Source organism: Scylla paramamosain, chromosome 29, assembly GCF_035594125.1.
Source record: "Scylla paramamosain isolate STU-SP2022 chromosome 29, ASM3559412v1, whole genome shotgun sequence".
In the NCBI taxonomy this organism is placed as follows: domain Eukaryota; kingdom Metazoa; phylum Arthropoda; class Malacostraca; order Decapoda; family Portunidae; genus Scylla; species Scylla paramamosain.
Genome location: NC_087179.1, coordinates 9,891,880 through 9,906,879, shown reverse-complemented (window position 1 = coordinate 9,906,879; position 15,000 = coordinate 9,891,880). Strand labels below are relative to the sequence as shown.

The 15,000-nt window shown below is 50.8% G+C and overlaps 3 protein-coding genes across 4 annotated transcripts in view; 2 read left to right on the top strand and 1 right to left on the bottom strand.

Annotated features, from left to right (window-relative positions):
• Window positions 1–6,923, top strand: part of LOC135115255 (atrophin-1-like) — a 37,409-nt gene extending 30,486 nt beyond the window's left edge. Inside the window, 2 exon segments of the mRNA XM_064031804.1 lie at window positions 1,581–2,886; window positions 2,888–6,923. Of these exon segments, the coding sequence (XP_063887874.1) occupies window positions 1,581–2,886; window positions 2,888–3,607 (2,026 nt within the window). The 3' untranslated portion in view covers window positions 3,608–6,923.
• A 1,961-nt stretch (window positions 6,924–8,884) lies between these two features.
• On the bottom strand, window positions 8,885–11,509 carry LOC135115253 (mucin-6-like). The gene is made up of 11 exons (XM_064031801.1): window positions 11,435–11,509; window positions 11,250–11,323; window positions 11,015–11,170; window positions 10,776–10,889; window positions 10,461–10,684; window positions 10,162–10,326; window positions 9,883–10,053; window positions 9,731–9,799; window positions 9,446–9,554; window positions 9,176–9,349; window positions 8,885–9,074 (listed from the first exon to the last, which is right to left on the bottom strand). The coding sequence occupies exons 2-11, from the start codon at window positions 11,299–11,301 to the stop codon at window positions 8,965–8,967; spliced, it is 1,344 nt and encodes a 447-aa protein (XP_063887871.1). The 5' UTR covers window positions 11,302–11,323; window positions 11,435–11,509; the 3' UTR covers window positions 8,885–8,964.
• A 1,967-nt stretch (window positions 11,510–13,476) lies between these two features.
• The window catches only part of LOC135115254 (uncharacterized), a 32,920-nt gene continuing 31,396 nt past the window's right edge, over window positions 13,477–15,000 (top strand). For both annotated transcript variants that reach the window (XM_064031803.1, XM_064031802.1), the window contains exon 1: window positions 13,477–14,945. In XM_064031803.1, coding sequence (XP_063887873.1) covers window positions 14,100–14,945 — 846 coding nt within the window. In that variant the 5' untranslated portion in view covers window positions 13,477–14,099. The remainder of the gene's footprint in view (window positions 14,946–15,000) is intronic.

Sequence of the window (15,000 nt, the reverse complement as noted above, 5' to 3'; positions counted from 1 at the left end):
AGACTGAACTGCGAGGAGGAAGAGGAGGACGGGTGCAGAAGACAGGACTGCAAGAAGGAAGAGGAGGAGGAGGAGGACTCGATGAAGAAAGAGGAGGAGCATGGAATAGGACTGCAAGAAGGAGGAGGAGAAAGAGTAAAGGCGAAGAGCAAGAAAAGTGCAGGAAGAAAAGGAGAAGACTGGATGGAGGAGGAGAAGGAAGGAGGAGACAAGAGGCAGAGGAGGACTTGGACAAGGAGGCGCAAGAGGAGAAAGGCCGCGGAAGACAACGCAGGAAGGAGATAGATAGATAGATAGATAGATAGATAGATAGATAGATAGATAGAGAGAGAGAGAGAGAGAGAGAGAGAGAGAGAGAGAGAGAGAGAGAGAGAGAGAGAGAGAGAGAGAGAGAGAGAGAGAGAGAGCGTGATGCAAAATGGCCCAAGATGTCGTTATGGTTTTCCCTTAAAAAGACTAAATTGCCGCAGCATCTCGCAGGGCTGTGTTTACTTCTTTTTCTTGTTCTCCTTACCGGCGGGGTAATGACAGAGAGGACGCCGCGCGGTGGATGCTGCGGCAATAAGATACGACAATGGCGGGCGGCGCGAGAGAGAGAGAGAGAGAGAGAGAGAGAGAGAGAGAGAGAGAGAGAGAGAGAGAGAGAGAGAGAGAGAGTGCAGAGGGCGGCGACGAGCAAGTGTAGCCAAGGAGTACACTCAAATGCGCGGCCCAGTGTTGCCAATCTGACCGGTCTGGCGTAAATGGCGGGGCGGCCTTATGAGGAAGGGCATATATGGGCGGCCAATACACAGTGATTAATAATAAAACAGCCCCTGGACGCTGCGAGGGAGTGCGGGGCAGGAAGGTGCTACTCCCTGGTGTCCCGATGGGCGAGAATCCTTGGGAAGTTGAAGGTGAGATGGGAGGTGCGGCGTGGAGGCTGCGCGCCCTTCCCTCCCGCAGGCTGTTATATGAGTCTTCCTTAAACAGGCATATTCTCTGTTATCAGGCGGGCCGTAGAAGGCGAGGCAGGGCCGTTTAATGTGCGGGAGAGTCACCCTGTTTGGGAAGGGCCCCACACCCTGAAAGAAGATACAATTTATGCTGCAAATATAGAAGTGTCGGGTGATAGGGTGAGGGGGGGAAGGGAGGCGAAGGTGGAGGGACAGGTGGAGTGGTGGGGCTTCCTGCGTCGCGTCAGGTGGATGAGCGCCATAGTGGAGGCAGGTGTGGAGAAGGGGAGCAGGTGGAGGAGGTGGAGCTACAGGGACAGCTGGAGGTGTGGCCAGATATAAGAAGGAAAAAAAAAAGAAGATCGTTCCGTGTGAGTTGCAGGTGTGCGGGGTGAGGGGTGAGGGGCGTGGAGGGGCGAGGTGCTGAGCGGACATCTGGGGGCGTGGGGAATGGGTCGGCAGGGACGGTCATGTATAGCAACAGTATGAGTGCAGGGCGTCCCCCTTCTTGGGTCACTTAGGTCTGGGCGGGGGGAGAGGGGAGGTGGGCGGGACTGTGAGTGGTCAGGTTTTTGGCCAGGTAGTGGGGGCGGCGGGCAGGGCGTTGGGGCGGCAGGAGCACTACTAACAGGCCGTGTGTTGCAGGGGTCGGCGGCGGCAGAGGCAACACAAGCTGAAGTTCCACCACCAGGCGCTGCCTCCCGAGTACCTGGACCACTACGAGGCGTCCCTGCGCCAGGAGCAACGCGCCGCGGCGGCAGCGGCGGCAGCGGCGGCAGCTTCCCCCCCTGCCCCGCGACCCCCGCGCGAGTCTTTGGACCCCAATCCCCCGCACGGAGCAGGAGCTGGAGTGCAGGGTGGAGTGCCGCGGCAGGGGAGGGGCGGGCGCGGGCGGGGGCGCGGGCGGGGTCAGCGTGCCCCGCGGCCCATCACTATCCACGAGGCGGGCGGGGCGGCCACCGAGGCTCTGCTGCGAGAACTGCTTCTGACCCGCCCACACCTGCAGCAGGCGGCGCTCACCCAGGCCGCCCTCGCCCGCGCCCAGTCTGTGCCCTCCATCATGCTGGCCACGCCACCCAGAGGACGCCGCGCCCCTAGCCCCGCCATCCCTGCCCACGACCAGCAGCTGCCCTACATGGGCGAGATGCAGCTGGACGAGCGGCCTCGACGCGGCAGGAAGCCCAAGAAGGCCGACATCACCCACCTTATCTCGAAAAACTACGGCGTGGCGGGCCTGCCCGGCTCTGGGGCGCTGCACGAGGCTGCGCTGCAGCAGCTGCACCAGCAGTTGCAGCTTCACCAACAGCAACAACAGCAGCAACAACAACAGCAACAACACTACCACTATCACTACCCGCCGGCGCAGCACCTCCCTGAACGTCAGCGGGGCAACGATGAGGAGGGCGCCGCAGGAGTGCCGGAGGAGGGCCTCACTCGGGCCCGCAGCTACTCGTCGCTGCTGCACACGGCCCTCACGGCGGTGGAGGCCGGGGACCAGAGCGAACCCCTCAACCTGTGTGTGCGGGACGACCCGGGGCTCAAGTGCGACCCTGAGCACCCTGCGCAGGGCCACCACCACACCCCGCCCGTCAAGCTGGAGCCTGACGAGGACCCCCCCCGCTGTGGAGGCCGCGTGGGTGGGAAGCGGGCGGGGGGGCGGGCCCTACTGGCTGCAGGACTACCGCCTCAAGACGGAGGACGGACTCAGCTCAGGCCAGTCCACGCCCTCCCTTTGCTCCCAGTCCTCCCACCTACCCTCTCTCTCACCCCCCGCCTTTCCCCATATGTCCCCCCCGCCCCCCTTTCCCATGATGGGATGCCCCCAGTCTCCGCCCTGTCCTTCCCCGCTGCCCGCCTCTCCCGCCCACCATCACCGCAACGTGCACGCCCTCGTCAAGGAGTCTCTGCAGCAGCGGTTAGACGAGACGGCCAGGGAGCGGCTGTCCCCGCAGGAGGGCGTGGCAAGGGCGCGGGGGGGCGAGGGGCGGGGGTCGCGGGCCGCCGGCCACGGGGCGCGAAGAAAGCGGTCGGCGCTGTTCATCCCTCCCGCGGACCCCAACACTGAGGTCAGCATCTGCAAGTTCAAGTTCACGGGCGGCCCCAACCCTGTGCTGGAGGAGAAGAAGATGGTGAGCGTGGGGGCGGGGGGCCGCCTGCGCTACTGCGGCGCGGGGGGCGGGGCAGGCGGGGGGCGGGACCTGCGACTCTCGGGGAAGCTCATTGAAAACATTACCAAGTGTGAGAAAGACGTGAAGAAGATTCGCCTGGAGAGTGACACTGAGGACACGTGCAGCCTGCCGGGCCTGGGCAGCGCCGCCGCCTCGCCCGTGCACACGCTGGAGCGTGGCACGGCGCCGCCCACGCAGGAGGAGTCCCCAAAGCGAAAACGACGCTCCAAAAAGTCTTCGGTGCGGGAGAAGCTGGAGCAGACGCTGCGGGAGCGGGGCCTGCTCATCCAGACCCAACAAGTGGAGTCTGCCGAGGGCGCCACCTACTGTAAGTTTCGTCAACTGCGCAAGTTCACCCGCTACCTCTTCCGGAGCTGGAAGGACTACCTGCCAGGCCAGCTGCAGGAGGGCGGCGGCGGGCCCCTCGAAGGGTACTCTGACACCCGCGCCCCGCCCTTCCCCACACACCTAGTGCGGCAGCCACCCTCCCCCGACCACCGCTGACCCACCCTAACCGGGCACTGGCGGCCAGCAGCGGGGAGGGCGATGATGGCCCGCCGGCCAGAGGTCCTGCTGCAGAAAGTACAAGAGTTCGCCGGGGCGCGCCGTGCCCCTGTGAGGTACCCTGCGTGACCCTTGCCCACATCCTGCAGCGGCGGGGGTCCCGGGCCCGGAGGTCAGGGCGGGGCGAGCACTCAAGTCGTCTTTCATAACACAAACTGGAGAAGCCATTCTAAAACGACTAATACTCTTTCTTAGGAAGGTCCTAATGTAAACTGTCGTCCTCCTAACCAGTCCAAAGCTTTAACGACTATTGGCATTACAAACCTGTTCGTTCCCAAGCTGTTCACGTTGACATCGGTTTTGTTGCCCCTCGTAAACGATAAACACCACGAGGTTTTCGTTTTACAATTGTACATTGTAACCTTTCCCGTTGGAGGACCCTCAGTTGTAGTATTTCTAATAATAACGTCTCAGGTACAAAGTGTGTCGGGGCGCGGCGCGGGGCGGGGCGGGACGGGGCGAGGCGAGCCGGGGCAGGGCGGCCCCCGGGGCGGCATGACCACCACCACGGGCAGGATTGTCCCTAGAGTTACTCTTCTGTCAAACCAAGCTGTATTCAAGGTATTCAAGGTTGCCGAGCCACACCCGCGGTGCAAGCTATGCCTGTGACCAGTGACCAGTGCTGCGTGGTGGGCGTGCATGCGGCGCCTCGGGGCAGGTGGCCTGTGTGTGACCAGGGCGCCGGTGGGGACGAGGGAGGGGAAGAGTGCCAAACAGATTAAGAAACAGAAAGAAAGTAGTACGTATAATGAGCCAGACAGCAAACACGCCCTGGCCGCTCCATCACTGCCGCGGGCCGCCGGTTGACCACCACAGTGCAGTGTGCTGGCAACCCTCGTGTCGTGTGCTGAGTCTGCCACCACGGCGACGGCTCCCTCCGAGGGGCGGCACATCTGCTGGTAACCAGGAGAATAGAAAACCAAATGCTGTGATTCTCGCTAATGTTCAGTTTTTATCACGCTTGACCCTCGTTCATGGCTCGGGCGGGCGGGCTGGCTCCTCGACCTGACCCCACGCACACACTCATGGTGCTCCTTTGTCGGCCGTGATGTGTGTCCTTGCTTTTTCATTCTTATCTTTTTTTTGTTTTTCATTAATGCGCATCCCTTGGTTCTGGTGTTTTGTGAGTCACCTACAGTTTTTTTTAGTGTTTTGTTTATTTTTTCTTTGTAGATGAGACAGTGACGACCGTTTTTGTTCTTAGTGTTTTTTTTTTTTTTATATAAAATTTTGACGTGTGATATTGTTTAGATAGCAGAATGCAATAATCTTTTATTTGGGTTTTCTCCCTCCCCTCCCCGTAGTGTGTGTGCGTTGAGATGTGTTGATCACGTCATGTAGAAAAGAGAAAAGTTATATTTACTGTTAAATTATCAATGTATACACAAATTCCCGTCGAGTTTCGTGACGTGTTGTGAAGTTTCCCGCGTTTCATGTAGTGAGAAAGTCTCTTTATTGACTATTTTTGTATGTATATATACGTATATATATAGAGAGAAAGACAAATCCTATCTGTTTTTACCAAAGGAATGTTATCGAAGAAACAATAGAAAATAATATCCAGAGTGGCATTTATCGAGAAACAGAACAAAAGCACATATAAAACTCCCTCCCAGAAAGCGGTGTTGAGGCGACGGCGGTGCACTGTGGGTGGAAAGCGAAACCAAAACAAGGGAGCATCGCATCAAGAGGTTCAAGAAGAGATGAATCCAAGTCGGGGAAGAAGGCAGCCTCGCTCGTGTCCAGACCAAGACCTTCCCGCGCGTCAACACACACCAAGACCTTGTGTACATTACGTATACCTTCTGTGTATATTTATGCTCCATAATGCCTTGTATAAACGACATAGGACTAATATATTTAGCCGAGAGGAAAACAGTAATCCAGAAGGGTGAAGGGTAGGCGTGTCTGTGTGTGTGTCTGTGTGTGCGTGTGTGTGTGTATGTGTGTGTGTGTGTGAAGGAAGTGATTCGTGTGTGTGTGTGTGTACGTGTGTAGGGTGACGGAGAGGCGTGTTTGTTCATGTGCGCGCCAATAAGGGTGGTGGAGAGGCGCGTGTACGTGTTTATGCGCACGTACATGTAGCAGGGCGAGTGGCAGGGAGGTGTGTGTGTGTGTGTGTGTGTGTGTGTGTGTGTGTGTGTGTGTGTGTGTGTGTGTGCGTGTGTGTGTGTGAGGGGCTGAGGTCTGGCTGAGGTTCTTCCATTTGCTGCCAGTTTTTTCTTTCTCTTTATTTTCCTTCTCTTTATCTTTTAAGCTGTTCTGTGTTTTCTCGTAAGAGTGAAGAGAGAATTTTAGAGAATAATTTTTTTTATTTTTAATTTATTGCTTTTCCTTCAACTGCTCTATCTTAAACACGTACTACTACTACTACTACTACTACTACTACTACTACTACTACTACTACTACTATTATTACTATTATTATTATTGTACTTTTCTCGCTTCGGTTCTCGTACAACCAGATGCCGAGTTAAATCAAATGAAAGTTTCGGGTCGCTGTAACACATACAGATCTCCCATTGGCTGCGTGGTTTGTCACTGACCTACTCCAGTCAATGGGACACGAGTAGCATTCTTCCTCGTTTTGTGCCAGCCAATCAGCGAGCCGAGACGTGAGGAGTAGAAGTAGAGGCAAGCCACGCCCTCTTCTGGTTAAGAGGGCTCACTAAGGCTGCCCTGAGTGTGTTTATTCAGTGTTTTCCCGTGTTGATGTCATTAGTATTGTTATTATTATTATTATTATTATTATTATTATTATTATTATTTCTACCATTGTTCTTCTTGTTCTTGTTCTTGTTCTCCCTCCCTCCCTCTCTCTCTCTCTCTCTCTCTCTCTCTCTCTCTCTCTCTCTCTCTCAGCCCCCCATGAGCAGCAAGGTGGCAGCTCTAGTCTAGTTGTAATGGAGAAAGAGCTTTATGATAGGATAGTTGAAGGGTGAATCTCCCCTGCCTCCCTCTGGACTGTTACCCTCCCTCTATCTACCTTACCTTACCCCCCCAGTCCCTACTCAGCCCCCCACCCCAATCCCCCACCCCCACCGTCGCCCCCTATATCTGCCCCTCTCACCCCCCTAAAATATATGTGATGTTTCCAGAGTTTCGAACTGCAAAATAGTACGTTCGTTTTTTTTTTTTTTTTTCAGGATTTTATTATGTGTTTCAGTTGACCTGGCAGCGTCTTTTGTTCTTCTTCAACCGTCTGCCCCACAAACTACTTGTTGACCATCAAATAAAATAAAAAAATTAATGACAATGTGTGTGTTTTTCTTTTGCTAACCTTCCTCTCTCTCTCTCTCTCTCTCTCTCTCTCTCTGAAAATTCTATAGCAAGAATTTTCTCTTATTTACTTTGCTTTGATGATTGGTTTATATTTCAGGGCACAAGAGTGGGAAATGATGTGGCACCAACAGACTTATGACCGCAACTGTACTTCTCTATGGGGATTGTGTTGACTGTACACCTGCCTGCTTGTAAATGAATGTGAAACGTGCAGTACAACATCCTTAGGTTATCGGTCAATATTTAAAACATAAAAACAAGGGAAGCTGCAAGAAGCCGTCAGGCCTACACGTGGCAGTCCCTGCTTAAGGGAAGCTCTGAGAAGACAATGGATAGAGACACGTGGCTGTAAGTTTATATAAATAATACTCACTTATACAGCCTAGTACATAGTAGATCCATAATCCTATAGTAAGAACAGAACAAAAAAACACACACACACACACATACATACACACTTGCTTGGGAGAGAGAGAAGAAAACGGAATCTGTAACCTCGCCCCGCCTCAGGACTCGCACGCCCATCCTGATCACGGGACAGTTTCCCAATGAAGTCACCTAACTAAATCAGCGCCACGGGATCAATGACGTAACACTAGCACATATAACTTCCTTACTCCTAATAACAAAAAAAAAAACTATCCGTGAAAAGGTTAGAGAATGATGTAGCGAAAGAAACACCCAAACTTCAATGGAACGAGGTTGTGTGTTTGCGTGATCGTTCAGTAAACAAGCAGGCGAGGAGGGAGTGAGATCAGAGGAAGGGAAGTGAATGACCGATTAACAAGACTGCATCCTCAACTTGGGCCTCGGGAGTGAGTACCTAACGTAACCTTGGCGCCACAATGTCATCAGGCGCCAAACAGGACAAGAACGTATGGCGCTGAACAGGAAGTGTTCGGTCCGCGAAGGCGAACACCGAAGCTTCGAGTGGCAGTAGGCGGCTCTGATCTTCATTACCCACCACCACTCCCAGGTTAGCAGAGGCTGGCGTTTTGGTGTCTGGGTGCCTGACTTGAACAGAATGTGGTACAGGCTAGTAACAATATCCTTTAGTCTCAGTGTATTTGAAGTAGACTAACAATATCCTTTAGTCTCAGTGTATTTGAAGTAGAATCCGTAGGATGTGGACAAGGGCATTATTTTTTTTTATTTTAGCAAACTTTTGCCGAGGGAGTCCGATATCATAGCGTGGTACGACGCGGTAGACCAGCGTGAGGTGTGTTAACGTCCAGTCGGTTATGATTTACCCTTCTAGTCTGTCAGGTCCGAGTTTGAACCTCGGTCACGTCCACCGCTGTATTTGTAAAATAGATTAACCAGTGCTTTGTATGAAGAGTGTAGTTCTTCGTTCGTTCAGCATGACTGGCGGGCTGGCGGCATGGTTGTGCGAAGGTCTGGAGTAAGGGTTTGAGGCAATCATGCTTGAGTCTGGACGGTGCGGTGGAATTGAGTTTGCCAGGGAGGGAGTGTTCCCTTTAGGGAGGGGAAAAAATGTCGAGAGGGACGAGGCCTTCCAAGGTATAATGTAGTAAATTTAGAAAGGAAACCAACCTTCAGATAAACCAATAAGTCTTGGGGTGACTAAGCGTGACATAATTCCGTGGCGGTACGCGGAAACGTACCAACCTATGTTACGTGTTATTACAAATAACGGCGTTATGAAAGGATTGCTGGTACGACGTAATAATTTTAGTCCTGAGAGGATGCCCTGAGAACACGCTGGTTTAATTTCCCATTTCGTTGATTAGCGTTAGTTAACTTAATGGGATGACGTTAAGTGCCCGTCGTCCTTCAAGTGTAGTCATGTATTTTAAAGTTACATTCAATTTTGTCCTGCGAGGGGCAGTCCACTTGTCCTGCGAGGGGCAGTCCACTACTGACTACCTCAAACAGCTAAATACGCCACAAGTTTTCGGAAACACTAGACACGGATTTCTGGCGGCATTTTATTTCAGAAAACTAAATAAAAAAAAAAGAAAAACATGGTACACAAGGAACGGTACAGAAGGTTCTCAGGAAATGTAGTGGGCGTGACCGTCAGAGCCATGGAAAACGGAGTCTTCGACAAGTGGTATAGAGGTGGTGTTACTGGCACTCGTGCAGGCAGACACGTCACTGAGAGCTGTGAAGAGAAAATGATGGGTTTAATAAATTTTGTAGTCAATAACGACTAAGGACAGCAAAGAACACGACATGCATCTGGAACTAGAAGACATTACTTACGTGGCATCATCTGTAGATACTGGAAGTGTTGACCTGCCATAGCTATGTAGTTAGTCAAGATTACTTGCACTATATCAGTCGGTGACGTCGCGGTCAAGATAGGATCTGGTGTCATTGATGTAATGTGGCCAAGATTGCCCTGATCAGCTAAGCAAAGGTCACTGACACACGAGGCTGGGAAATAAAAAATAAACGCTAATGTTAATACGAGTCTAAATATTCAAAGGGGAAGTGACGTTCACCACGTACATATTGATAAGGAACACTGACCAACATAGAAGAAAAGCTCAGGTCTCTGCGAGATGAATTCCTGCAAGACGTCTTGGCAAGTGGTCTTGTACTCCTCAAGGACGGCAGCTGGGCCCTGACACTTGTTTCCCTGCGAATATTTAATATGTACTCACGTGATCCAGGGTCTCGTACGTCTCATATACAGGGCTTACGTAATTTGAATTTACCAGTTTCAAGGATTCAGGGTCTCGTACGTCTCATATACAGGGCTTACGTAATTTAAATTTACCAGTTTCAAGGATTTGTGCGTGTTAAACTTTTTACCTGTGTGCCATTGCAGTTTGACGTGCTGACGCCATCTTGCATACACATTGGCATCGTCTGTGCCTCTGCCTGAAATTAAAAAAAAAATATTATAGTACATTTTCATTGCATACAAGTAAAAACACTTTCTGTATTGGAAGTACCGTGCTCACCCGCCACATCTCAGGGAAGTCCACCGGGAACATCTCAAGGGGCCGCACTTCCCCGGCTGGCGTGGTGAAGTCATCCATCACGTCGTAGTTGAAGGCGCCACACAGCCCTGACAGGGAGCCGGAGAGAACTCTGGGAGCAAAGATATCAAGGGACAGCGGGCAGTACACCAGCTGTCAAGGAGGAACACTTGGGATGTAGAATGACCGATGGAAGTTTGTAAAATGCACAGGAAATAAGACTTATGCACCAGTGTTCATACAGGAAGTGTTGGATCTTACTGTAAGCAATGAAGACCCAAGCAGGACGATGCACTTGTTATCCCGGAAAGTGCGCCGGAAAGTCACGACGGTGTTGTTCCCTGTGGTGGATGCGAGGAACTGCACGCCTTGCTCTGGGACGGTCACCATCTCACCATTCACATCCATAGTCATTCCGTCACTCCCCTGCAAGGATTACTAGCATCCAAAAATCGAACGCCACACATACAATAGTCCAACGGCACGGAAATCTCATTACCACGTTCACCTATTCACTTAAAAACACTTTCCATTTGCTATACCTGGATTGGAACAACTACCTTGGTGATGTTGATAATAGTGTCCGGGTCGTTGCGGAAGGTAGTGTGGGAGAACGTCGTGGCACACGTCCCCATGCGATCCATCTCAGTGAAGACGGCAACTCTTTGACCCTCTGTGGCGTTGGACTGCTCGACCAAGGTGTAGTTGCAGTTCCCTTGCCAGTCATAGTTGTGGCCATCGAAGGTAGCGAAGTGACTGTAGGAGTATACTCGGCAATGTGCGCCTGTGAAAGAAAGTAGATGTGTAGGTGGTGACAAGTTAATTCATTTACTTCCATTCTCCTGGATGGATTATGTACAGTCACGTAAACTTACAACATTGTGGTATGCTTTCCTCGGGTACCCACACGCTGTCTTTACACGTCACACGAATACAGTGTTCGGTCGTATGCCCATTGGAATACAGCACATTATCGAAGCCCACACAACCTGAAGGAAAGGAACCGAAAATCCAAACTTGTTTCAAGTCAAGTCACCTGAATTTATGTTACCAAAACTCAATATACTCAAACAAAAGGAGCAAGCTACGTGGACTCTGACTGAAGACAACTCACAGCCGGTGTCCATGGGGCCGCCAGTCATTTTCTCCACAATCTCTCCATCGCGACACACCATCATCATGCACTTCTCGGGGACTGTCGCAGCTACTTCGCAGTCCATCAGCATTTTGTCGCCGAACGCACATGGCCTGCGAGACCCCTCATCGATGCCTGCCAAGTGTGAATATTCATTACACCGCTCGAAAACTCACGTCAACTTTCAAGCTTCGCACTTAAACCACAAACTTACTCCTGCAGGAAGCGACTGTTGCAGTGGCCAGGACAACAAACAGGACGTGCATTCTGGTCCCAATCTTAATTCACCTGAAAAAAAAAAAAGACCTTCCAGAGTTACTTATCACCAAATAAAGTCATTTGAACTAAAACACACGACGCAATATAACCAACATTCATCACAACCCACCCACACCATACCTGCTTTTCTTCCACCACAGCCAGGTGTGTACTGACCTCCTAACCCTCACCTGGTCACCATCTAACCTCTGCTTCACCTCTGATTGGCTGGCTCAATCTCCATCCCTCCTTCCCTCCCTCCCCCCTATCCTCGTTACTCTATCTCCTCGGTCACTCAAACACCAGACACACACTCTTGTTCCTCTGTCCTGTGATATACAGGGCCACATGTTCATCTTTTTCTTGACGAAGGGAACAATTGAAAAAAAAAAAAAAAAACTGTGGTATCATATTTTTGTGCATTAGTTCACATGAGCACTACTGTTACTTCTGTTCCTTGCCTCAGTTCACTCACAGAGTAACCTCGTCACTCGAAACACAGTGCGAGTCATAAGAAAAGTTTATTTGACATGAATGACGGGTAGAAATTTGCCAGGAAAGGTTTACCAGACGTTGAATCTTTACCTTCCCTTAGTAAACCCTTCGTGATGTAACCTAACCTTGTCAACTGAGTAGCCTTGTCAATTACGTAACCTTGTCAGTGAACTAACCTTGTCATTTAAGTAACTGTCATTTGAGTAACTTTGTCAATTAAGTAACCTTATCAGTTAAAAAAACCTTATTTAAGTAACTTTGCCATTTAAGTAACCTCGTCATTTAAGTAACCTTGTCAAGCAACCCTTTCACTGCGACACGAAACAATTAACACCACCAAAAGTAATGCATGAAACATTTAAAAGTATCTATAAGAAAGAAGAGGATTAAAAGAGAATAGATTTTGCAACTTCTATCTAGTTTAAAAATTAAGAGGCTATAAAACAAATAAAGGTGTTGTCAGAATGATTAGTAATTAAGAAAAGGTGTACCAAATAGCAGTCAAAGGGTTAAGTAACATTGTCAACTGAGTAACCTTGTCCATTAAGAGCGTATCATGACAGACGACAAACAGCGGCGCCCACAAGCTTACATAACGTGAATCAAGGGAAGAAATTTGAGATAAGGACACTTCAAACCCTCACACCTTCAGCAGTTACTTTTCCATGCCCTGATAACACAATGCTGTTCCACTACCATAAAAAAAAAAAAAAAAAAAAAAAGAAAGAAAAAAAAAAGAAACAGGGCATTCTAATTTATATGAAACCTGACTCCAGTTTGTGGTTTTATCTTTCCTTTCAATTATGTCCTATTCCTCACGTCGACAGGACAGTTCCTTGATAACAGAAAACGGGAAAAATTATGTGAAAAAAATTAATTGTTCTCCATCCACCAGTTTGTTCCTCTCCGTGGTTCACTTTGGGGTTCGTGAAGCTTCGGAACCTGCTCTCTCTCTCTTTCTCTCTCTCTCTCTCTCTCTCTCTCTCTCTCTCTCTGCATTATAATTGATTGCTCATCGTGTTTAAAAAGCTACAAAGGGCGTCAGGAGTCGAACCTCATCAACTGATATTTTTTTCGTATTGCAGTTTTAAAATGCGAAAGTAATTAAGTGCAGGAAAAAAAAGGAAAGATGAAATTTGCTCCTGTTTTTAGTACACTCATTTGTCTTCTTTGCCTTACTCTTATATTATAGTAGTAGTAGTAGTAGTAGTAGTAGTAGTAGTAGTAGTGGTGGTAGTAGTGGTGGTGGTGGTGGTGGTGGTTTTATTCATCGTATATTGTTTACAGAATTGAAATATAAAAAAAGGGATATTGTTGTAGTAAAATGTTCGCGTAGTGTCACAGGTTGTTAATTTGTTCTGTGTTGTTATGGTAATTGCTTCTTGTTGGCTAGTTGCTGTTGTTGGGTGTACAGTATGTAGTTAATTTGTTTCAGTAGTGGTTTGCTTGTGTAGCAGTGTTTGTTTGTTAATTAGGTTATTGTGTTGTTATTTTTGTTGTTTTTGTTGTTGTTATTGTTGTTGTTGTTGTTGCTTGTTCTTGTTCTTGTTCTTTTACTACTACTGGAATTACTATTAGTACTACTACTTCCACTTCTACTACCACCACTGCAGCAACTACCACTACCACCACCACTACTCTACCTCACACCACCACTACTACTCCTCCCCCCTCCCCACTGCTGCTACTGTTGCGTCATCGTGTTGTTGGGCGGGATCGCATGTCCGGCCCTCACGCCCTCTCCGCTTTTCTCCTCGCTGCTCGCCCGGTTCTCGCCCCGCGGAGAGCTAACAAACACTAAGGATCGATATCACTTTGCTAATGGTGGTTCGCCCGTCAGCCTGAGGACAGGACAAACACCACCATCACCACCACCCAACCTCTCACTCTCCCGCCTCTCCCCGCTCTCTCTCACTCCTGCAGGAAGCGATAGGCAGGAGTGGCTGGCTCTCACCCCTCTCACCCTCACTGTCTCCAGGGTTGATGGAGTGCAGGTGGATTCCTCCCCAGGCTTAACTATCTGATGGTCGTTAACGAGTGAGTGTAGTCTGCTGGTAGTAATCATCAAGGCATGACTACCTGATGACCCTTAATTAACAAGTTTAGTGAGTGACAGTTGCAGATATAAACGATTAAAAGAAAGCTTAACTACATGATGGTCGTTAGCGTGCACTGGATGGGATGAGAGTGGGGATCTTTGACTGCAGCTTCCTCGGGTGAAAGTGACGAGTGATTAGACTGTGATGAGAAGGCCGCCTGTCCTGCCAGTCACCGCCTCTGTGTGAGTGGAAGCTGGAGCAGCGTGGGGAGCATGTCCAGCTACGCCTCCTCGCCCATCCTGCGAGGGCTAGTGCTCGGCCTGCAGGTGATGGGCTGCCTGGTCTACACCTGGCCCGCCTCGGCCCGCGCCCGCCCCAGCCCCGCCCTTTGCGCCTGGGCCGTGCTGGTGCAGCTGTCCCTTCTGGCGTGGCTTTTCATCGAAATATACATCGAGGTGAACCACCACCACTTCCTCTGCATCGGGGAGGTTGCACATGTCCTGGCTGTTGTGTTTGACTTGGCGGCGCTCGCCCTGCTCCCCGCCTTCCTGACGGTGAGGAGCAGGCTCATCTCCAGGGTGCTGGCGGGCCTTGGGGACATCCCATACCCTCACGGACCTACCTACATGTGCAGGGCGTCGCAGCTCATGCACATCCTGATGGTGCTGGTCGCCTTCTCCTTCATCACGTGGACTTACGTGGTGAGCGAAAGCGCGCTGGCCACCGTCTGGAAGCCTGTCTTCGCACTCCTCAACATTTTCGTCATCGCCAGAGTGTTCTTCACCGTGATGCTCTTCAGGCTGCTCTTCCACTCGCTGGCTGAGGAGATACGCGACGAGACGCGCCAACTCGCGGACCGTCACGACCTGTCCTGCCTTGAACCCAGCGACCACGACCACGACGACCACGGAGGCTGCCAGCGTTCGCACGACCAACTAGGCAACTGCAATGGGAATAGGGAAGGTGTCAAGTGCCCCCCGGAAGAAGGCGTCGAGCGGAACACACCTGGGAACACCTGGAAGGACACGCAGCGGCTGGACGAAGGTCACTCTCCTGCAGGTGCTGACGGGGATGAGGTGGTGGCCGCGCTCAACCGCCTGGAAAGAAAGATTTACGTGGTGAGTGGAGGGGAAGGTGATGAGCTGATGGATGAGGAGCGTGAGGGGAGAGGGG